Genomic DNA, 25129 nt, shown 5'->3' on the forward strand with positions numbered 1-25129 from the left:
CGTTCGCTAAGCACAATGGCAGGCAGCAACATGCGAGAATTACTGTACAGGAGCGACTTACTGTATGTGATAATAAATACTGTCCGCTTAAATATGAATTTAAATGAGAAAATGTAGTGATGGGTCTTATTTAGGGAAGAAAAAGTAAAAAGTGGGAATTACATACCACAACCTGGTATATTATTATTTTTCAGGTAGCTACCCAGCAAGCAATTTTGCATTTAAAAAGACGTCCAATGGCCATCCAAACACAACCCAGATGTCAAAACAAGCAATCCATTTGAAATGAATGAATGAAATAAAAATGAATGAATAAATAAAAAACTGTTGACTTTGCTTACATCATCTCACAATTAAAGGTGCAGTGTGTAAATTTTAGAAAGATCTTTTGACAGCAATGCAATATATTATAGATAACTATGTTTTCAGCGGTGTATAAAGACCTTTCAAAACGAACTGTATTGTTTTTATTACCTTAGAATGAGGCGTTTTATCTACATACACAGCGGGTCCCCTTACATAGATGCCGCCATTTTGCACCGCCATGTCTTTATAGTAGCCCTAAATGGAAAAACTGCTGTACAGAGTGCATTTGTCACTACGTTGTCTCAGATAATGACATGTTTGTCATGTGACGCTATCGTAGCTTCTCTTTGTGCTTCAAAAGGGAGGGGTGCAATTCGCAATATCACCACTAGATGCCGCTAAAATATACACACTGCTAGTGATGGGAGAAATGAAGCTTTTCGAAGCTTCGAATCAATTTAACCAATTGCTTCGCAAATTTATTTAGTTTTTCGAAGCGTTCGAAACACCATACACGCTGGCGACACCTGCTGGTCAAAATAGTGTAAAAGCAGCAGAGGTGTCAAGTAACGAAGTACAAATACTTCGTTACCTTACTTAAGTAGATATTTTGGGTATCTATACTTTACTTGAGTAATTATTTTTCAGACGACTTTTTACTTCTACTCCTTACATTTTCACGCAATTATCTGTACTTTCTACTCCTTACATTTTAAAAATCGCCTCGTTACTTCTATTAATTTCAACTTGTTTTCTTTTTTTACATTCCGGCTTGTCATCGTTAAAAAAACCTATCTTGATAAATTGCATCATCCAGATGAATCCGATTGTGGTTGGATGAGAAGTATAAACATACACCATTTCGACTCCCTATTGGTTTGTACGCAATCCCCGCCCCCCAGCTGACTGCAGATGATCAAAAGTTTGTTCGATAGCGCTGCACAGAGAAACATAAAAGAACCGCGAGAGCGATTAGAAAGCATGCAGAGTGTCTCCCCTCGCGATGCTTTGATATCATCCGCCATCTGTTTGTACAGTAACAGAACGCGGCATTCTGTCTTCAAATGGAAAAGTACGAAATAAAACTCGCGCATCACTTTCAGGTCAGTTCACATTCACAAGCCTGTGTAAATGTATAGCTGGCTGCTGACACCAACTCATCTGTGTGATTTAAATAGCATAACAATGCACCAATTTATATCATGTAACTTCAGTTGTTCAACTTAAATGACATTGTGCTGCGTTGCGTTTTGAAGCATGTCAAAGATATCTAGGCTAAAGACATTGTTGTTTTGTATATGCTAATAACTGCCGTAAATTTTATTTGCATTAACAAAACCTACTTAGCTGAATGCTTGAGTGTTAAATCAATGAAACACATAACCATACATACCAACTTTTGCTTTTGTTAATGGACATCAGCTGTTTCCTTAAACCTGACTTTTAATTTACTTACAATTAAGACATTTAGTAATTCTCCAAAATTGCTTGGATATATACTGACTAAAGTAAAGTATACTAAAGTCCATTAGCTACACAAGTACAGATGAGGAAATATAGGCTATAATATATAATTGCATATTTGTATAATTGTAGTTTGTGTTGCTGTCAAAATACAATTATAAATGATAACAATAGCATATTTGTATTCTCACACATACTATAGTTGTGTGATTTTGTTGTTTTTTAACTTAAGAGGGCACCACTGTAAAAGTTTGGCCACCAGCGGCACTGCTCTGAAGATTGACTTTTTGCACCATTACAATATTTATAGGCAGAGGTGGGTAGAGTACCCAAAATCTGTACTCAAGTAAAAGTACAAGTACTTATACAAAAATGTACTCAAGTAAAAGTAAAAGTAACAATCTAATTATTTACTTGAGTAAGAGTAAAAAAGTATTAGATGAAAAAACTACTCAAGTAGTTAGTTACTCGTTACTTCCGATCTGATTGAAAAGAAGCGTAAAATCCCTGAATTTCAGACTACTTGGAGGGCTTTCACAAACCTCTCCTTAAAAGTCTCATTGTTCTGCTTATATACTACTTATAAACCTAGGTTAAAGTAAAGCAGTCTATCTCAGTCCTCCAACATCACATAACGTGTCATTAAAAAAAAATCTTAAACACACTGACTGTTTTCTGACAGTTAACTGTGTATTTATTTTCAAGTTCACAACAAAATTTGGCTGCATCTGCCTTTAAACAAGCTTACAGTAAGAAAAAAAGAATGTGTGTGTCTGTTTGTTATCGTGTTTTTATATGAATAGGTTATTTTCATTGCCATTAATGTTCAATTAATGAACATAAGGAGCTTGATAAAATGCTTATTTTAGAATTTCAAATGGAACTCATCTGTTTTTGCAAATCAACTCTACATTTATTATAATATATAAAACATGTTTCTTTAAAAACATACTTTATTCTTTTATTTTTATAAGTATATAGATTCTTTAGGAAGGAATTAAATAAAATACAATCCAGTTTTTATTCGTATGTATTTTCTACATTTAAGTAAGGTGTCCGGTTATGTGTAGGGGAGAACAGGCGAAAAGTACAATTTTTCAGAATTTTTTTTTTTTAAGTTTTTTAAATTTTTAAAGATAATGTTTCAGACAGAGATATATTTTTGCTGTGGTCAGTAACTCACAAGTGTGGTCTATCAATACCAGGTGGAATTTTTTAAAAAGTAAAATGACTAGTATAATTTCACTTTGAACATAAGTGGTGAATTGTTACTTTTTTTAACACAACAAAACAATGTAGATTTTCGTGTTACACTTGTTTTTATTAACTATACATGACTATGACCTCTTTAATATGTAACTGCAAACATATTTTGTAATTTATCTTTGTAAAAAATAATGAAATTATATTTTCATTTTAAATTTCAGTTTTATCAAATGTTTCAAAAGCAACCAACAGTACAAACTTAAATTCAACAGTTTGAACACTATGAAAATTAAATTAAATAAAATTAGAATAATATAAATGGTACAAAAGTAAGTGTTACTTTCGTCCCGGCAGTATCTCCTCACATTTAAACCCGATTTACTTTTATTTTGAAAAACTCTTGAGAAGTCAAACTTCAGGATGTGTTAGAGCACTAAATAACCTGAAGATTGATGAAACGAGAAACACAACGCGTTATAAGAAAACAATGACCGCTTTTGGAATTTACTTATGGTTGAAAACACCTTTCTGGATCTACACCCGGAAAATGGTGAGTAAATAACGCGATATTTGTCAGCTCTGTCAAGGGTTGCAAAGATGCTGTCATAGTTTGGGATGCAAATGTTATCAGTCCTCTTAGAAAATCGCTTTGTTACTTTCGTCCAGCGTTACTTTTGCTCCGGTTCTCCCGTATTATTAATGCAAGACTTAACATGCTGTTCAATTTGTTTAGTTTTATGAGGAAATGATATGGAAATGTGCAGATGTGAACGTGTGTTGTTTGTAAGGAGTAATTTTCATTGCTTGCACAAGAGCGCATATGACAAAAACAGTGCGTGAAATAATATTATAATAAGGCACTGCAGAAAGTGACACCTACCGCCGTGTTGTTTCATGTTGGAGCTTGAATTCCTGTATGCTGAGATGTCAGTTCGTTTTGGTGCACAAAGCATACATTGCATTATGAAACTATTCTTTTTGACCTTTTGTAGTGTAAACATAGACCAAACTTGAGGCCACGCGTGATCTGCCTCCGATAGCTTGCATAGGTCATCCTCCGCTTCAGTCATCTCCTTTCATCTACGCGCGCTAAAGGGTGAAACGTAGCCACCCCTCGCAACGCAAGCTGCCTCTCTAACGTCTCGCGAGACTTTCGAACAAGCCATATAAACTTAATAAAAATAAAATGTATTCATTAATTATTACCATTTGAAAGTAGCGTAGTAACGCCACCGAATGTAGCGAAGTAAAAGTACAGTTTTTTCATTAGAAATGTACTTGAGTAAGAGTAAAAAGTACCCATCCTTAAATTTACTCTAAAAGTACTAGTTACCCAAAAAAATTACTCAAGTAAATGTAACGAAGTAAATGTAATTCGTTACTACCCACCTCTGTTTATAGGCAACTAGTCATATCTTTCTCTCTATGGAACACATGTTAATATTCAGCAGTACACATATATGGTTCTTTAATGCAGTTGTTATCAAACATTTTTTGCGGCCTCCCTTGTGTACAGTGGATTGACATAAATATTCTAAAACTTAAAATTTGAATTAAACAAAACATTTTAAATTATACAATTTATTGCTTTTGTTTAGTAGCCTTATTTTTCTGAGGTTTAATTACACAGAATTTATAATAAAGTAATGTATTTCATAAAATATTATAAAACTGGGGCCCCTGGCACCATCTGGCGACATCCAGTTTGAGAACCACTGCTTTAATGTATTTGTTTGCATTGTATTGAAATGCGTTCATTTTTAATGGGCATATACTGTATGTGGTTGAAACAGATAGCCTAGTGCAGGGGTAGGCAACATGGAGTGCTGATGTCCTGCAGTGTTTCGCTCCAGTCTAATCAAGCAGACCTGAACAAACTAATAAAGGTTAAAGTCACCTGAAACTACAGGTAACCAAGGTTTTATAAGGGTTGGAGCTAATCTGCAGGACATCGACACTCCAGGACTGACGTTGCCTACCCCTGGCCCTAGTGCATCCCAAATTTTTTAACATTAACATTTTAATAACACTATAGTTATTATGGCCTTTAGAAACATTTTTTAGAGGAGATAGGGTAGTGCACAATAGGCCCCTGTGGTGCGGCCTAGGCTTTTTTCTCTAATGACATTTTTTTCCTTACATTACTTTTACTTTTATACTTTAAGTAGTTTTGAAACCAGTACTTTTTCACTTTTACTTGAGTAAAAAGCTTGAGTTGATACTTCAACTTCTACAAAAGTCTTTTAAAACCCTAGTATCTATACTTCTACTTGAGTAATGAATATGAATACTTTTGACACCACTGAAAAGCAGCAAGATCTGTCCAAACATTTGACACTTTTTACAAAACAATAGCAAGATTGTTCTAAAAATATGTTTTTAAGAAAAATATATTATTTAATTAAATTAGGAAAAAATTTAAAAATTATTCAGTGTTATTTATGGCAAACAAATCATTAAGACGAACTCCCTTTTTAATTATGCACATTTTAGTCATTAAATCTGTCTATAAACAAAAAGTAGACAAAATGGTGGTGTGATTAATCAGAAGGATGAATGATTTATGAAGTTTTATAATAAAACTGACCCGAGCTCACCTACACTGGTCATTTGTGATCAACTCCCCCTAGTGGTGAATTCGAAATGTTTCGAAACAGTTATGACGTAATGAAGCATCGTTTGCTAAAATCGCGTGACTTTGGCCAGTTTGCAACAAGCTACGAACCAAAAATTCAAAACAAATGATTAGTAAATGTTTCGAAGCCTCATGAAGGGTGCTTCGAAATCGCCCACCATTACACGCTGCACCTTTAACCAAATTCAAGTTTATTTTGGCTAGAAGGTGGTTACTCTTAACCGGACTATATCGGGTCAATATTTAACCTAGACTGTAAAAAGGCGGCTATTCCTGGCTAGATATAGACATGAACTAATATGAACTAAAGCAAGGTTGCCTTCGAATTGTTGCTGTCCATGATAATATTTGACCTGAAAGAGAGACTGACCGCAGACGGGTGCATGTGAATTGCATGAAACCCTGCTTTTGTTTGCATTTACATCTTTGAATAAAGTATGATTTCGGGTCTGTACCTAGTTCGAGATCTCATAGCCGTGCTGAATCAATAAACTGATTGGTTAAGAGATTGTCTATAGCATCTAGAGCGTTCTTTATACACACACATGCAACATAAGCACATGCACACACATACACACACTTAAAATCTTGCATGTAGTAGAAAAGGTACAGTAAAAAATGCACGTTGATAAATGTATCTTTGCTTTGAATATCAGTCCACAATCTAGAAAAATCTACAACACAATGGACTAACATGATGGATGAAGCAAAACAGATGCACATACAAAGGAGCAAGAACATCCACCAGCAAACAACAAATCAGAAAGTACGATGTGTGTGATGCATCAGAGTATGAATGAGATGAAGAGATGACAAATACAGTTCATGTGTACAGTATATGTGAGCATAAATATATAAATATGAGGGTAATGTGGTCTAACCATGGTAAGGAAACTGCACGCCTTCGTTCTCATGTTTAATCTTCCTCTCCTGCATACTGGCCAAATGGTGCTGCACTGAAAAAACCCAAACAGGGAAGAAGAATAGTGTTAACAATCAAAGAGAACGAGAGAGAGAGACACTGAAAGAGAGATGGGGTATTTTTTGGAAGGTTGAGGAGAACCTGAGATCTTTAGATCAATACATCTTAATATAAGCAGCTATACACACTTAATTCTCCTATTATGTGTGGGGTCAAATTGACCCCAAAGCTCCTTTGACGTCTCTGAAAAATATGCTAACTGGATTTTTAAACATTTAAACCTACTTTTCCTTGATACTTTTCGACTTGAAGTTACTTTTAGTCACTTGGATAAATCTGCCAAGTATATAAATGCACATACAGTACACACAGTGTTCCTGTTAAACTAATCTAATGAGTGTTTTTTACTATTAACATGTGTTTTCAAATAAAATGTTATATATATTTTTTTATTACTACTAAATATAAACTAAATTTATGTGCTACAAAAGATATACGTTTTTATAGAAATGAATCTATTAAATAAACAATTTATAAAAATTAATACAAATATAAAAAAGTAATGTTTTTCCTACAATTTTTTATTTGAAGTTATTTAGCATATATTAAACTATTTGGAGTCAAAAGTGTAGTTAAAATTTGAACATAACAGGAGGGTAAAGACATTGAAGATGCTTTCTATAGTTTAACACACTACAGCATCTTGTAATCCTTCTGAAGTACACCAGAACAACACAAAAGAAAACTACACACATCACACAAACCGACCAATCAACTTTACCTAAAATAGAGAGGCAGAGCAGCTAAATATTAGGGCTGCAGATCGATTAATCGCGATTAATCGGTTGCAGAATAAAAGTTTTTGTTTACATCATATATGTGTGTGATAATAACAATTATGTATATAGATATAAATACACACACATGCATATATATTTAAGAAATATTTACATGTGTAAATACATTTATATATTTAAATATAACTTATATTATATATAATTATAAATACTTAATATAAAAATAGATTTTTTTTCCTAAAATCATACATCATATTTGTCTGTGTACTGTGTATAATAATTGTATATATATATAAATTTTATATATATATATGTGTGTGTGTGTACATGTATATGTATATATATATATATATATATATATATATATATATATATATATATATATATATATATATATATATATATATATATATACATACATATACATGTACATGTACATGTACATGTACATATACATATACATGTACACACACACACACATACACACGCATGTATAATACACACGCATGTATAATTAAAAAATATTACATATTATAGATTAAATATTTAAACATTTATATACACATGTTAATACTTCTTAAATATCTACATGTGTGTGTATTTATTTATACATAATTTTTAAACACACCACACACACATATATGATGTAAACAAAAACTTTTATTTTGCAAACGATTAGTCGCGATTAATCGTTACGCAGCCCTACCCAATTCACACACCATCCTATTAAACTTGATTGTTATCAATGTGCCGCCATATTTTAACAAACAAAATATCTCTCTTAACTCTTAAATATGGTTATTTTTCTTCAAAAATACAATATTTTTTAGCAAAAATCTGAAATAATAGCATTTTTGTGAAGGAATTTTGTTAGAGATCAGATTCAGAACGATTATCAAAACATACACGAAGTGTAAAATTAATTAAATATTTTTTTGCTTCAGTTTTTTATAAATTGGAAAAGTGCACCATCTAGTGGATAAGCACAGTATTACAGATTAACATAAAACCTCATCAGGAACACTTTTTTTATGCAAATGTTTTCTCTAAATTGACGAAATAACTCGTCAATGGCGGGGAAAGAGTTAAACTTTGTTAATGTTAGTTAATGCCAATACAAGGTATTTTTTATTACTAATGTTTCGTGCATTAAATAATATTTAAAACAGTACAAATTTTGATTAAAAAAATTCTTCATAAATGCTGAAATGAACATGAATTAAGATGAATAAATATCTGTAGAAGTATTGTTCATTGTTAGTTCATGTTAACAAATGCTTTGATGTTACAAATACAACCTTATTGTAAAGTTTAACTAAATAATGCAGAAAAAATGAATACAAATGTTTTGGTATAAATGCATCCGTGCATTTGTCTCCTAAACTGTAAACAGTAAAATGCTGTAAGATTATTACATGCACAGATGAGTTATGATTGACGGTGATTGCACAACTGCTCCTCAAACACTCAGATCAATTAACGCAGAGATCGCTCGAGCTATCTAAAAGAGTTACTGTCATCATTTACTTCCCTGCATGTTTCATTTATATGGTCTGTTGAGGAATAAGATAATGGACAGACACAGATGAAAAGAGAGAACGACAGAGCAAAGGATTGATGGATGAAAGGATGGACAGAAAATGAATAGAAAGTCTGGCTCTGTATTCGCTCGCTGAGGTGCTGATGTACTGTGAATTTTACTCAGATGTGAGGTCTTATTGGATTGGATTACAGACAGCAGACATAAGTCGGAGTAGACGGCACATTTAATTTGACACAAAAAACCATGAGCAGAGGCACAACAACCATTGTAACTCAACATGTCCACTTATCCTACATTTTTTCAAGTTTATTCACATTGCTTTTGGGGAAATCGCCATTACATTTTCAGAGCAATGGTCAGTGAAAAAAACTTACTAAGCGGTACTGAGTGAATGATTGGTTTGGTATGTTTTAACTAAATGTTATCCATATTTTTGGTAGTTTGATAGCTGGATAAGTGTGGAGTTCAGGTAGCCAATGAGACGAGCCAGAGGGGTCAGGTGACTTTACCTGCATCAACATCATTTGGCCAACCGCTGGGCTGAGATGCTCCTGGGGCAGGAGAACGACCCGAGTAGAAGACATCATCCACTGGGCTCTCCATTTCACTGTCATCAATAGACTTACGCTTGTTGGAACTGACAAAGAGAGAGAGAGAAAGAGAGAGAGACACACACACACACACACAGAGAGAGAGAGAGAGAGAGAGAGAGAGAGAGAGAGAGAGAGAGACAGACACACACACACACACACAGAGAGAGAGAGAGAGAGAGAGAGAGAGAGAGAGAGAGAGAGAGAGAGAGAGAGAGAGAGACTCATTAAACATAATATTTAAAAGTTCATAGGGATAATCTAACATGCTGATCTAACATCAACCCTAACTGGATAAAAAGGTTTGCCAAATGCATAAAGACATAATTTTTTTATTTCAATAACCATAGGATAATATATTTTTACAATTATACATTAAATAAAATATTAATGAATAATTTTATCTTTATTAAAAATAAAAGACCAAAAGGTAAAATAATTTTTAACAAATAAATGTTGAAATCTAGCATAGACTTTACATTAGGTGTGACTCAAAACACCATCATACCACCAAACGACAAACAAATAAATTTTATGTCATATTTAATCCATCTTATTACACGGCTCATTGGAATGCTTGATTCTGATTGGCCAGTCGCGGCATTTGCAAGTTTATTATTCCCAGATAACCTCTCAAAACTAATAACATGCTGCAAATTATTTTGACGGATACAGTTTAATATTACACAAAATTACATATAAATATGTCAACATATATGACATTATTTTTACAAATGATTAAACCAAATAGTGTGTGTGACATTTGAATGTCTTGTCTGATCTTAAAAAAAAATTCCCCGTAAAAGGTCTGCATTCGTTAAAAATTTGCTTATAAAATATTTCAAATAAATATTTAATGGTCGTTACCTTACTTATGAGATAAACAGCCGTGTAATAAGTAAGATAATGTTCAGGCAGACGGCTGTTATCACAAAATACAGTAAGCACCTTTAGTGTAATAACAACCAGCTGCCTATATATTATCCCTTACTTGATAAATTTGAAATCACATGTTAACTAGGTAAAATGAAAGATGAGCAAAGTCAGTATAGAGTTAATCCGACAGAGAAAGAGAACAGGTAATGTGTGGTACCTCCGTGGTAGACTGGCATACAACTCCATCTCAGCCCTGCAGCGTGTGATACGTGAGAGGAACGGGAAGACAGAGACAAAAACGACAACAATAATAAAGACAAAGGTAGAAAAGTGAGCAGAACAGTGAGAAGATATACAGAGGCGGTAGATAGACAAGTAAATAGACATAAATAAAGATGCATGATGGGTAAAAAGGAAAGTAAGAGAGTTTGAGTGCTAACATGTTTTTAATCAGCTATACAGTAGAAGAGACAGATCATATACAGCAATAAAGCAGTTTAATGCATGCAAGAGTTATACAATATGTGCGACCATGGGCCGCAAAACCATTCGTAGGTTTCATGAACAATAAACGCAGATAACGCCAGGCGGATGCCGACTGTTGGTACTTGCAAGCATAGATATGTATAAAGGCTCGCTCACTCGTAGCATTGTGTTTAATGGAGCATGTACTTTTAAATGACCATAAGTTGCTGAATTTTCTACCGATTTATAGCCATGTTAATAACGTTTGTAAGAAACCAAACCGGTAGAAAATTGAGCAAGTTATGGTAATTTAAAAGTACCTGCACCATCAAACACAATGCTACGAATGAGCGAGCTGTCTGAGGTAAGATGGCCGCCAGGCAATGACGTTAGAGACTCTGCCGTAACACATCTAGCCTTTATACATATCTATGCTTGCAAGCGTTTTTTTAGCTTAGCGCTTTGATCGCTGTGATACTTCTGCTTTGTTTATTAGTTGTTAAACGATGCACCAGTTGGTTGTTGTGATATTTGTCCCGCCCCTCCTCTACTGTGATTGGATGGCCGAGCAAGAAGTGACATTGACGAGCTGAGCGTTTCACACAAAGTTGACATTTCTGGGCGCTTCCGTTGGAAACAATTGAAAACATACGCCGGCCACCGCCATAAATGCGTTGGTGTGCACGCTACCTCGCATGGGTATATTTGTAAAAAAAAAGTCAAAGCTTGAGTTAAAATTATAGATTTTTATGCCGAAGTTTATTATGTAAAGATCATGTTCCATAAAGATATTTAGTAAATTTCCTACTGTAAATTTATCCAGGGTTTCCCACAGCACTTTGCAGTTCGGGCGGCCCACCTAAGCTGGTGGGAAACCCTACCGCCTTAACTAGGTCCTCCGAAAAGAACAAATAATTCGCTGCACAAAAGTCTCGGAGAATAGCGCGGATGTGCTTCAGACCGCAAGCGGGCATACGCGCCACACGGCCAAATGAGAGGAAGATCTGGTCTGTCACTGTCTGGAGGATAAATAGTAGCCAGTTGATAAAACATCTCGGAGAATAGCGTGGACGTGCTTCACACCGCAAGCGTGCATAACTGTCTGGAGGATAGCCAGATGATAAAACACGTGTCCGTGAGAACTGTAAGTGGACTCATGTTTTAGGGTTTATATAAGCCTGTTATTGTATTAGTCTATAGTTTTTGCAAATTTAAAGTAAGTTAACTAGTCATTTTTGTTGTTTGAGCAAGCTGCTAGCTATGTTGCACGTGCCTGGTGATTCGATAATTGTTGAACGCTCTTGCTCACGTTATTTGGGTGATACTCACGAAACCATTGAAACACCACGGCACTAATGATTTTAGCTTTAAAATGTTTAATATAGTAACATTAAAAAGCATCAGAATTAACACAATACTGTGTTCTACCTTGCACAATGTGTGATTTCAACATAAGAATTTATTATTGGAAATTTTATCTCATTTTCTGCTGAAATTCTCATTACCGCAATGTGTCCGGCTGTGTTTGAGCATGCGTTATGTTGTAATTTAATCAAATGAACACAAAAATATTAAGAAAAAAAATAAATGGATGTTTTGCTAGACTACTTTAGATGACAGAAAAAATATTTACTGAATATTCATGTATAATAATAATAATGAAGAAAAATTAGGAAAATGATGTGTCCATGCCTGATGATCTCATCCTCCGCAACACTTTTTGAGAACGGTTTAAGCACACATACAGAATTTTAATAAAGTTTGTTTTGAGTGACCAAGCACATGGACCAGTTACTTCAAGATGGCTACCAGGTAAGATCATTTTTTTACAGTTAATTTGAAATATTGTCTTGTCAGAATGCTTACACGACATTTTGATTATCATTACCGCAACAGATGCTTATTAAATGTTAATTTAATTAATAGAAGCATAATACTTTGATTTTAAATGCATGTGCAGAATCTCCAAATTATGTTCTTTCAGGTTTGTCATGTCATTTTGAAAATATGTCAGTGTTGATGTTTTCTGACTGTTGCGGTAATTAGATTTTTTAGGACTAATTTTTAAATTATGTTACAAAAAGTGTTAAATGATAAGTAAAAGTTTTTAAATTAATGTTCCCATTTACTCCAGACTTTGTTTTTCAATGTCTGGTGGGACAAAAAGTAAATTTAAGCAATTTTTACATTTTCACGCTTGACATTTTTAAAACCAAGTTTTCGTGAGAATCACCCATTTATGTGCATTATTTACAGATAATGTAATTAATAGTGGGAAATATTCAGTTTTTACAATCTTCGCTGATTGCCACGCCCCCCGACAACGTCCACCCGCCCAACCCTACCACCTTAAAAACGAATTTTCTGTAATCCAAATTTTATTTTTACGAGTGCATGCAACAAAATCCCGATCAAAATTGGCCAGAAACTCGCCAACAAACTTTGCTTTGCTACCCGTTCCTTGGGGATTTCCTATTTAAGATCGGTTAATGTAAAAGCTTACAACTTCCCCTTTTTAGTCCATAAGGTCATTTCAGCAGTAAGCCAATAGCAAGTGCTAAAACAAACATTTTAGTTTAAATATGTTTTGTTAGGACTTCATTTGGTTTATGATCTTTACACGCGTACATTTTTTTGCTAAATCAAACTCCAGATTCTCAAATATTTGTATCTAAGCCAAATATTGTCCTGTCCTAACAAACCATACATTAATGTAAAGCATATTTATGTATACATCTCAATTTAAAAAAATTGACCCTTACGACTGGTATTGTGGTCCAGGGTCACATATTAGTTGAGAGAAAGGGTGAAAAGTTTGCCTGTGTGTGTGTGTGTGTGTGTACCTGGTCGATGGTGTGGATGTTATAGAGCGGCGACCTAGGTTGATGTTGTAATATCCTGGACTGTCCAGGTCTGCCAGAGAGAAGTTGGGTCCGGTTGCCGTGGCAACAGGTGCTAAATGAGATGCAGACAGAAAAGCATCCGATCTATCACAATCAATCCCATAATGCGTGTCAACACGATACATTGCTTAAAACTTCAAACATGTCTATTGTCAGAATCCATATGAGCTACATAAAGTGCATCTTGAATTGGAATTGCTAAGTGGATTCATGATTCCTTATGATTCCCATATCCAGTGAAGCGTGAAGATTAGAGAGATGCTGGTGAAAACACTCACTCTGTGACACACGGACCAACTCGGCCACGTTCCATACGCCTGACGTCACAAAGCAGTCCTGGAAACTCAAGTGTCCTGGAGGAGAGAGACAAACCAGATGTATGAAACGACCCCACATGAGATCACCATAGATGCAAATGAGGTAGCAGGGAGTTGTCTGTATTTGTTCATGTTCATTTTCTTTCAAAACTATAGGGCTATATAACACATATACATCAGAGGTCACGTTAGGATCAATGTTTGTTTGGGACAGTCTTGGCCTAGAGAATTGGGCTTGCAACCAGAAAGGTCGCCGATTTAAGTATCATGAATGGTAGGTTGTGACTAAGGTGCCCTTGAGCAAGGGATGTTTACTGTTCACTGGGATGGGTTGAATCCACATATTATGCATAACCTAAAAAAAGGGTGAAAACCCCTTTACAAAACCATCTGCACCTGTCAAACGCACACACACAGAAAATAAACTCGTGCAATTGTCATAAAACAGGCCGAGAGTATATAATTACAGTAATCAGCTGGCATATGTTCTCCGTCTCAAAGGAATTACAGACTACCCCACACTTATGGTTAAATCCAACACAGCGACCTCACGTATCCCAGTTAAAACTTAATAAGCGCACTAAAAATGCTTTATGTCACACTAAGGGTGTGTGTGTGTACAGCTGAAGTGTGCGCGTGTGTGGTACACTGCATACAAATATACAAATGCACAGTGCGTATGTTTTTACGGCACATTGCTTTTGCTGTACATATGGACTTTCAGTATGCACTCGTATGTGTGTGTGTGTGGGCAATATGGGTGAATGGTCCATGCATGGTTCCACACCCATCTGTAGTGCCGGCGTGTGTATTTTCTGTGTGTGCGTGCCGGTTAACCGCAGCGAGGCCGGCACATGAGCTCAGCGCCGTCCCGTGCCGCAGCCATGTGGTTCCCATCAGCCAATCACGCCAAGAGTGATTTATGAGCGTTCCGCCACTCTCCGTCACAGGCCGACCGGCCTACTATAATAAACTTGGATGAAAATCACTTTCTTTCGCGCTCTGTGTTTGTGGTGAGCGACAGCCTGGGCGTGCATGTGACCTTAACAGCGTAGATAAAACGGCTTGCAATACGGATCGTCCGGTATTTGCGTGCACACGTCCGAGACCGTGAGTTTCAGAGTTTCAAGCTGTTCGTTCATAACTATTAATGAAAGCTTCAGATGTGAAAAATAAACTGTTTGTTTGGAGGATTTAAACTTCATCAAGTCTTCATTAGGTTTACAAAGAACCATTTTTGGCTGTATGGGTGATTCTCACGAAACCATTGAAACACCACGGCACTGGTGATTTTAGCTTTAAAATGTGTAATATAGTAACATTAAAAAGCATCAGAATTAACACAATACTGTGTTCTACCTTGCACAATGTGTGATTTCAACATAAGAATTTATAATTGTAAATTTTATCTAATTTTCTGCTGAAATTCTCATTACCGCAATGTGTCCGGCTGTGTTTGAACATGCGTTATGTTGTAATTTAATCAAATTAACACAAAAATATTAAGAAAAAAAATAAATGGATGTTTTGCTAGACTACTTTAGATGACAGAAAAAATATTTACTGAATATTCATGTATAATAATAATGAAGAAAAATTAGGAAAATGATGTGTCCATGCCTGATGTTCTCATCCTCCGCAACACTTTTTGAGAACAGTTTAAGCACACATACAGAATTTTAATAAAGTTTGATTTTGAGTGACCAAGCACATGGACCAGTTACTTCAAGATGGCTACCAGGTAAGATCATTTTTTTACAGTTAATTTGAAATATTGTCTTGTCAGAATGCTTACACGACATTTTGATTATCATTACCACAACAGATGCTTATTAAATGTTAATTTAATTAATAGAAGCATAATACTTTGATTTTAAATGCATGTGCAGAATCTCCAAATTATGTTCTTTCAGGTTTGTCATGTCATTTTGAAAATATGTCAGTGTTGATGTTTTCTGACTGTTGCGGTAATGAGATTTTTTAGGACTAATTTTTTAAATTATGTTACAAAAAGTGTTAAATGATAAGTAAAAGTTTTTAAATTAATGTTCCCATTTACTCCAGACTTTGTTTTTCAATGTCTGGTGGGAAAAAAGTAAATTTAAGCATTTTTACATTTTCATGCTTGACATTTTTAAAACCAAGTTTTCGTGAGAATCACCCGTATAGGGTTCTTTCTATAGTTGCTATGCTGTAAAAAATTGCAGCATGAAGTTAAAACAACTTGGTTTTGCAAGTCAATTTAACTTAATATTTTAAGTTTTGACTTGTAATAAGACATTACTTATAAAAACAAGTTGAAATTGTTTAACTTACATAATACATTGTAAAAAAAAACTGAAACATATGGTTAATCGAAAATTAGGCGTGCACGGTATTTATTTTTTGGGGGGAGTGACAAGCGAATTTATGCTTTTCTGCAATGTAAATTGCGAAGAAGTACCGGATGACTAGGGCTGTCATGATTATGAATTTTGGCTGACGGTTAATTGTCTAATAAATTGTGACGATTATATAATTGCCTGTTTTATTGCTTTGACATTTAATTTTCATATGTTTTTGTTTGCTCATGAAATAATTTTCACACGTTGTGATTATTTAAATTAAATATTTTACCTGGCAGTTAATATTAATACACATAACACATATTTAAAAGTAATTATTTAATGAATTTATCTTAAAAAAGTGGAAATTCTTCATACGAAATAAACACAATAAAGTCTCTAAGAAATTACAAAAAATAAAAATGCCAACAAAATAAACTGACTATACCAGAACAGGCCTTAAAAGTCATAACATCCTCACTTTCCTAAATTTGGAATTGCTGTTTTGGAAATGTGTGTTTTACCTGGGAGTTCATACTGCTTATCAAAATGCTGTTTTTTTCACTGTATTGAATGGATTTGCAATGCATCACATTACACTGTCAGTTAAGGAGCGCCACCTGATACTGTCTCATTTATACAGACGCTGCAGCTCCCCCTTGTGTTTTTTAAAGAGCTGTGCAATCATTGCGGTGATCTGAAACATTTGCGATGAGATCAAACAATCGCGATGATACGATGTGACAGCCCTACAGATGAATGACTTCACCAGATGACATGAAAAACTCTGAGAGAAATTAACTTCTAAATACATCTGCAATTTCTCTCTGCTGTTCAAAATCGTTCTTATATTGTGTAAGCAGTGGTGGCCGGTGACTTCTTTTTTCGAGGGTGCTGGATGCGAAGTTTGTCACAACATGTATGTAGCCCATCATGTGTGTGGTTTGTCATTTCAAAATGTGTTCTGCGCATCGAGTGATCCTATGTGCATCACGTGTCTTCTCAAAATAAGTGCCTACTGCAGACGCCTCTAAAGGGTTTATGATAAAAGAGACGCTCGCGTTTGCCAGATACTCGCATAATCTCATGCGTAATCAGAGTTTAGTGTTAAGGGAGTGTCTTGCGTGTATTTTGTAAACGTGAGCATCTCTTTTATCATAAACGGTTTTGACGCGTGTGCAGCAGACACTTATTTTCACAAAAAACGTGATGCACATGGTTCACATGACGCAACAAACACATATTATGAAAACACGAGCAACACACATGACACACTTATTTTGAATTTGCGCCCCTCGGACACCACTGTGTGTAACAGTGCAAAAGACATAAGAAATAGTTGCTCTGCATGTCCTGTGATGTGACTATTACAGATGCGTGCACTGCGATGTCGATGCTAAAACAATATATTGTTAATGAATATAGTGCTTCAGATCAGCATGTTGGTTTCTGGGACCTTTAAAGCACCAGTAGTTAAGAACTTGAAAATGTTATTTCAGATTGTAAAACCCTTTTAATTCCGAATACAATCTTTACTTAAAAAAAAACAAGAAATAAAGATTTTTTTACGTAAAGAATATTAAATACGGAAAAATGTGCATGATTTCATTTTATTGCAATCACCGTGGATACATTTCAAATTAGAAGTGGACAAGTCTGAAGTCAGTTTTGGCCAACTACTTCCCTTCTGAAACACCGCCAGCACCCATTGGTTAATAATTATGCAGCCATGGTGACATCATCCGAAAAAGGAAAGTCGGCACAAGTATTTTTTTAAGCATACATTACTTATTTTGAATCTACATTGACATTGCAAGTATGTTTGTGATTTTCGATGCACTTGACTCACCATTGGGTGGAGGCTTGATGTCTGCTTCTCCTTGCTGGTTGGAGTTGTCCGATTGTCCAGATTCTGCACAGAGGACAGAAACAAAGAGAGAGAAGCGAGAAAAGAGGGAGGGGGAGAAAAAGAGACCAGATTATACATGGAACAGAACATGTTGGCTGGGTCGAGTCCAATGGCGCCTGAATCAATTAGCAGATGCAGAACATTGTGATAAGCCAGTACATATTTAATGCAGCGGTAAGACGGCAACTGGAAATGTGCTCTGGTTCTGGCCCATTTAGGTAATACAGAGATATTACAAATGATGCTGTTCTTTCTTTTTAATATATTTTTTACAATGAAAACTAACATTTTGAACAAATCTCTAATGATACCCAAAATATGCGCCTTGTAAATTTGTGATCTGGATTAAAACTCCAGCTAATAGATGATAAAATGTGAACCTGGACCACAAAACCAGTCATGAGGGCCAATTTGTAGAATCTGAAAGCTGAATAAATATGCTTTCAATAGATGTATGGACAATATTTTAACTATTTAAGATTTGGAATCTGGGGGTGCAAAAAAATATTGAAAAAAATTGCCTTTCAAGTTGTCCAATCGATAAAAATAGATAATTTTGACCCATACAATGTATTTTTGGCTATTGCTACAAATATACCTGTGTGATTTATAACTGGTTTTGGGTCACATATGGGCTTAAAAAATGTATACCAATCTATTTAAATCCAAATTTCTTCTAAAAGAGAAACTAAAGCTACATATAGGGACCAGAACTGCGACTGTTCGACATTTCTTGGCTATGGCAAGTTTGCACACTTGAAAAAAAATCACAATTAAAGTTACGGAAACGCCACCCCTGGTTAATAAATATATATTATAACAAACGGTGCTATATAGAACCAAAACTGTTGCTTTGGGTCGTAATCATAGAAGAACCGTTTTTAGTGCCATATAGCACCGGTGAAGCACCAGTGAAGCACCTGTGTAGAACCATATAGGGGCCATATAGAACCACTATAGCACCAAATATGGTTCTACATAGCACTATATGGTTCTACACAGGTGCTTCACTGGTGCTTCACCGGTGCTATATGGCACTAAAAACGGTTCTTCTATGATTACGAGCAAAGAACCACTTTTGGTGCTATATAGCACCGTTTGTTTTTAGAGTGTAGATACTATCTGATACTATTACATTATGCATTGAACCACAGAACAGTTATTTGTCCATAAAACAAGATCCTTATCCCAACTTTGTAGACGCAGGTGTGTTTCAAAAACTCAACACAAGCACAGAACACAGATTTGATCAACACAAACCATGTCCTTATTGCATAAATCAGGTCTTTTTTGTTAAACACAATCTGCTATAGGTGTCATTGTCCATTTCAAACTTAAAGTTACACCACTAATCTTAAAATCTATACATACATTTAAGAGCAGTCTAACTCAGTGCCGTCGTAGCTCACAGACGTGGACAAAAGCTGGTGTATAGCCATCGAGTTGTTTGGACAATGTCTCTATAGGATTTTCATCTTAAAAATTATAGTGATTTTGGAGAGAGCCCAGACCCCTGTGGGTGTTTGAATTGGCTGAGAACGGCAAGCCTCTTTTTTCCATACGCAGTGAGCTTCGTCTAACTATAGATTTAGGCGACTACCGTCTCTGTTTATGACCGCTTTGTTGTTGCATTTTTAACATACAGGGTACGCATGAGATTTGACCTCTTTAGTTGATAAAACGTCATATTAGTGCCATGTTTCAAAGCAACACAACAAATTAACATGACAAACATCGATATATGCACCACAGAGGGCATCAAGCACCAACCGAGCAATTTACTGTAAAAGAGTGAACTATATGAAGGTAAATAATAAGAGCCCCTGGTTTTCCTCTATTCTTTCTCCCGCACCCCCTCATTTACTTTCTCCTGTTGTTCTATGGGATCCTGGCAGCCATCTTAGCGCTTGGCAGCCATCTTAGCATTGGCGGTAGCAGAGCATTCCTGCTAGCTTACAAAGCACCCACACACTGACACACAGAGAAACCTCTACTCCAACACACCGTACGCTAAAAGCCTCACAAATGAAGGCTATTTTCAGCTACTCATGCTAAATGCTAATTGAGGAAATGGAAAATGGAGCTTTTATTTACATTGCACATTGACGCTTATAGTGTGAGAGCTGCTGGTGAATGCGGATTTACTTTTTATTATGTTATATACCCACACAGAATATCAGATGGTGACATCATAGGCTAATATGCGATAGGTATGCTGTATGATTAGCATATACTATGCTACGATACTCCAAGGTATTTAAAAAAAGATAATAATAATAATAGTGTTTTTTAAACATTAAGATAATACCATGATGTTTTGCTGTAAGAATACACCAGAAAGTGTGAGTTTTGCATTTACGCTTTATTCCATGTGGCTTGTAATAATCAAATTTATTGCATTTTAGATTGCAAGTTATGTCATGAAACTTTATTGGCCAGCCATTATGACTTTTTATATTGAGAGTGTATTAAAAACTAGGATGTGAGGTGTTTTCGCACTCATTTTTCCTTACTCCCCCATATCACACTTTGAGACCTCCAAGGTGGCTAACCTTGATAAATTTCCGAATCATGGGCAACTGGAAGGAGAAGCGAGGAAACGAGGAAGCCAGTAGTACTGCAGAACATGATATCCAGATCCAGACATCCAGGGGTGGAGCTGGATCTCTGCATTTTGATTGGTCATCGGTTTTACCACGAGACACAACATACATGTATTGTTACCATTTCCACATGTATGTGTCTATATATTACCCGTTTAGCACCTAGCCATGTAATAAGTGGGATAATGCACAGCCAACCGGGGTGTTATCGCAAATAAATCCCTTTCTGGGATTCAGCCCTTACCTCCCCTTACACCTAACTATGATCATTACTTACAAAATTTGAATCTTTCTTATTAATTATTATTAACCAAATGTAGAATTATAATGATAAGAGCCAACGTTGGCGAGCACGGGTTGCGACTAATTGTGGGCTGCAACAACTTGCGGAGCAAAGTATATAAAGTGGGAGGAGTTGGAATTAGATTCAAACTCGCCCCCTGAATGTCGTGTTCTCCAGTGAGGACCATCTCGAGAAAGCATCATTTTGAGTATTAAGAAGCACACCAGGTAACCACATAGGCCCTGTCCCAAATAGTGCACCATATTCGGTCTCGTGGCCTTAAATTGCATGTGCTCGCTTAGTCTAGGAGTACGTAGGGTGTCCCATTTATCATTTTTATGCTTCGAAGTGTGCTCATCAGCGCACTGCGGCAGACGTCACGCACTTTACCAACCCAGAAGTCCTTGCGAAAGAGCAATCAGACCAATCAAATGACGGAAGGGAAGAGTTCACACTGATTGGCAACTTCTCTAGCTATTTCCGGCGTGACGTTTGAGTCTGTCCCAAAACATGTCTCTGGTGTGCCCTTGTGGACTCTAACGGTACATTCACACGGGACAGAAGCGTTAATGCTTGACGGAAGGCTTGTCTGAAGCGTGGCCTACAGCCAATCACAGTGGTCGCTACACATGCTCCGGTCTTCCATAAACCGTAATTGGCTGGCTCTGCCTAGGTTATTTGCATAAGGCGATCTGATAGGCTGACGCATGCGTTGCCACTTGAAAAGTTGAGGAATGGCAGTAAAGCGGCGCAGACGGATCCACAATTCAGTTCAGCAAAGCATGACATCACCCATTAAAGGTAAATGGGAAGCGTTAATGCTTACACCCCATGTGAATGTACCGTAAGGGTCCCTAAGGTCTGCACTCCATGATGTCATCAAAGTGTGGACTCTGAAGAAGTCCAGAGTGTGCCATTTGGGACAGGGCCTTCAGTAAAAGCACTTTATTCAATGCAGACCACCTGCCACTGGTATTGATTAGTGCCCTCTAGTGGTGTGGAGATACTAATAGCATCAGGAGGCGTCTCGGATGACCTCCAATCCAATTACATGGCACATTAGTGAAGCTCACTATGCAGAACTGGACGCAAGTGAATAAGAGAGGCCACGCTATTGGGCAGAAACAAAGCGTTGATGAGCAAAGGGCCAGATCATCAAAAGTTAAACACACAAAGGAGAGCCTGTCCATTATTAGAGCACAGACTCCATCCTATGAGTCCAATCAATGCTGTTATCAGCATGCTACCACACACACACACACATGCTCCAGCATCCAAAAACGTTCATCCTAATCCTTATCTACCCTGAACACACTGTCAAAGGACCCCTAAAACATACCCATGCCAAAGATACTGGGCAACACACACACACACAGCATGACAGTAGGTCTTTAACATTACAAAAGTGCCATTACAACGGTAAAACACTTCTTGAGTTTTTAAAAACGGCTATTAAAACTATTACCATCTCTAAACAGCAAGTGCTGTTCATAAACACATCCATCTCTTTAAAGACTATATCTAATTGACTCATTTGGCATGCACATATTCATAAATGACTGCGCTCGTGAGAGCTACAACACATTTGTTATTATAATCACCATTTTGGTGTTTCTGCCTTTGTAGAAATGCTTGTTTATGGCTTAAAGACCTGAATGTGTAGGTAGGACATTTTGATCCGAGTCTGATTGAGGCGAGGGAGGGAGTCTGAAGAAATTCACAAAACAAATTGTTGTTTATTAACTAGAATAGGTTAAACCAGAATATGTTTAATCATAGGTTTAATCATTTGATATCATAGAGGTTTGTGACCCTGGACCACAAAACCAGTCATAAGTCACACGGGTATATTTGTAGCAAATACATTGTATGTCTCAAAAATCATTAGGATATTAAGTAAAGATCATGTTCCATAAAGATATTTTGTAAATTTCCTTCCTTAAATATATATATAAAATGCATTTATCATTAGTAATATGCTACAACGCTAACTCAAGGCAAGTCGTGGAATAGTCACAAAATATTTGATTTATTTGTGTTCATGGACACGATTTTCTGTTTTTTTTTTTTCATGTCATTGAGCACAAATGTGTCACTCAGCACAAATTTCTATAAATAATTTTTTATGTCCGTAGCACGACTTTCTTTTTCGTGTCATTTTATGTATTCTTTTTTCCTTTTTTTCTATTTTTAAATCATTTTCGCTTGGGGTTAGATTTGGGGTTTGGGTTAAGATGTCTGAAATGTAACAGAAAGTTATTCTAACCCCAAGCTACAATGGTAAACTAATAATGAGAAAACTACATAAAATGACATTAAAAAGAAAGTCATGTTACAGACATGAAAAACTATAAAAATTCATGATTTTTATAGAAATTTTATTTATTTATTCGTGTTCATGAAATCGATTTTCTGCTTATTTTGTGTCATTGAGCACAAATGTCTTTTTATGTCATTTTATGTATAGTTTTTCCCTTTTTTAAAAAAAATAATTGGCGCTTTGGGTTGGGGTTAGATTTGGGGTTTGGATGTAATTTTACGTATTGTTTCTACATGTTTTTCTTTCCAATTTTTAAACTTTTGTCGCTTGGGGTTAGATTTGGGGTTTGGGTTAAGATGTCTGAAATGTAACAAAGTCATTATAACCCCAACCGACAAAAAAACTATACAATTTGTGCTTTTTATAGAAATTTGATTTATTTATTAATGTTCATGGACACAATTTTCTGCTTTTTCAAGTCATTGAGCACAAATGTCTTTTTTTGTAATTTTATGTATTGTTTTTTCCCTTTTTTTTCTATTTTTAAATCATTGTCGCTTGGGATTGGGGTTAGATTTGAGGTTTGGATGTAATTTTATATATTGGTTTCTACATGTTTTTTTCCGATGTTTAAACTATTTTCGCTTGGGGTTAGATTTGGGGTCTGGATGTAATTTTATGTATTGGTTTCTACATATTTTTCTTTACTATTGGGGTTAGGGTTAAGTTGTCTGAAATGTAACAGAAAGTCATTATAACCCAAAACAACAATGGTAAAACAATGAGAAAACTATATAAAATGAAATTAAAAAGAAAGTCATGCTACAAACATGAAAAACTATAGAAATTTGTGCTTTGATAATTTTTTTATTTATTTATTAATGTTCATGGACATGATTTTCTGCTTTTTTTCCTGTCACTGAGCACAAATGTCTTTTTCGTTTCATTTTATGTATAGTTTTCTCCCTTTTTTTCTATTTTTAAATCATTGTCGCTTGGGGTTAGATTTGGGGTTTGGATGTAATTTTATGTATAGGTTTCTAAATGTTTTTCTTTCCAATTTTTTACTATTTTCACTTGGGGTTAGGTTTAAGATGTCTGAAATGTAACAGAAAGTCATCTAACCCCAAGCAACAATGGTAAAACAATGAGAAAACTTCATAAAATGACACGAAAAAGAAAGTCGTGCTACGGACACAAAAAATATTTATAAACATTTGTGCTAAGTGACACAAAAATATACAAATATATGAATCAAACATTTCATGACTATACCACGACTTGCTTTGAGATTGGGTTGGTTGCTTAAAAACATAATTTGAACAACTTTAAAGACTTTTTTTTCAATATTTACAGTAGATTCAGATTCAAGATTTTCAAACTCAGCCAAGTGTTATCATATCCTAACAAACCATATATTAATGGAAAGCTTATTTATTCAACTTTCAGATTATGTATAAATTTCAAAAAATGCACACTAGTTTTGTGGTCCAGGGTCACATGTGTGTTGTGTGAGAGTGACTGGCAAATGAGAGTTTTTGTTTAATATGTTATATAATCATACAGAATATTAGATGGTAATAGCATATGACGGCACTATGGAGTACATGAATTATCATACTAGTTTACTTCTGATGGTCCTGAAGTTACCTTAAAAAAATACTACAGTATTAACATGTGTCTGAACATGATAATATGTATCATATTACAATAACAGTATTTCTAA

The 25129-nt window shown here is 35.4% G+C and overlaps 1 protein-coding gene across 19 annotated transcripts in view; it reads right to left on the reverse strand.

Moving 5' to 3' along the window:
- LOC129421321 (nuclear factor 1 X-type) overlaps positions 1-25129 on the reverse strand; it is a 196177-nt gene that overhangs the window by 27439 nt on the left and 143609 nt on the right. For 15 of the 19 annotated variants that reach the window (XM_055176823.2, XM_055176790.2, XM_055176786.2 and 12 more), the window contains 6 exons: positions 18198-18260; positions 13986-14060; positions 13648-13759; positions 10557-10592; positions 9383-9510; positions 6493-6567 (listed from right to left, as the gene is read on the reverse strand). In XM_055176823.2, the coding sequence (XP_055032798.2) occupies positions 6493-6567; positions 9383-9510; positions 10557-10592; positions 13648-13759; positions 13986-14060; positions 18198-18260 (489 nt within the window). The remainder of the gene's footprint in view (positions 1-6492; positions 6568-9382; positions 9511-10556; positions 10593-13647; positions 13760-13985; positions 14061-18197; positions 18261-25129) is intronic. The other 4 variants (XM_055176829.2, XM_055176889.2, XM_055176879.2 and 1 more) reach the window with 1 other exon arrangement.

Source organism: Misgurnus anguillicaudatus, unplaced genomic scaffold, assembly GCF_027580225.2.
Source record: "Misgurnus anguillicaudatus unplaced genomic scaffold, ASM2758022v2 HiC_scaffold_29, whole genome shotgun sequence".
NCBI lineage: Eukaryota > Metazoa > Chordata > Actinopteri > Cypriniformes > Cobitidae > Misgurnus > Misgurnus anguillicaudatus.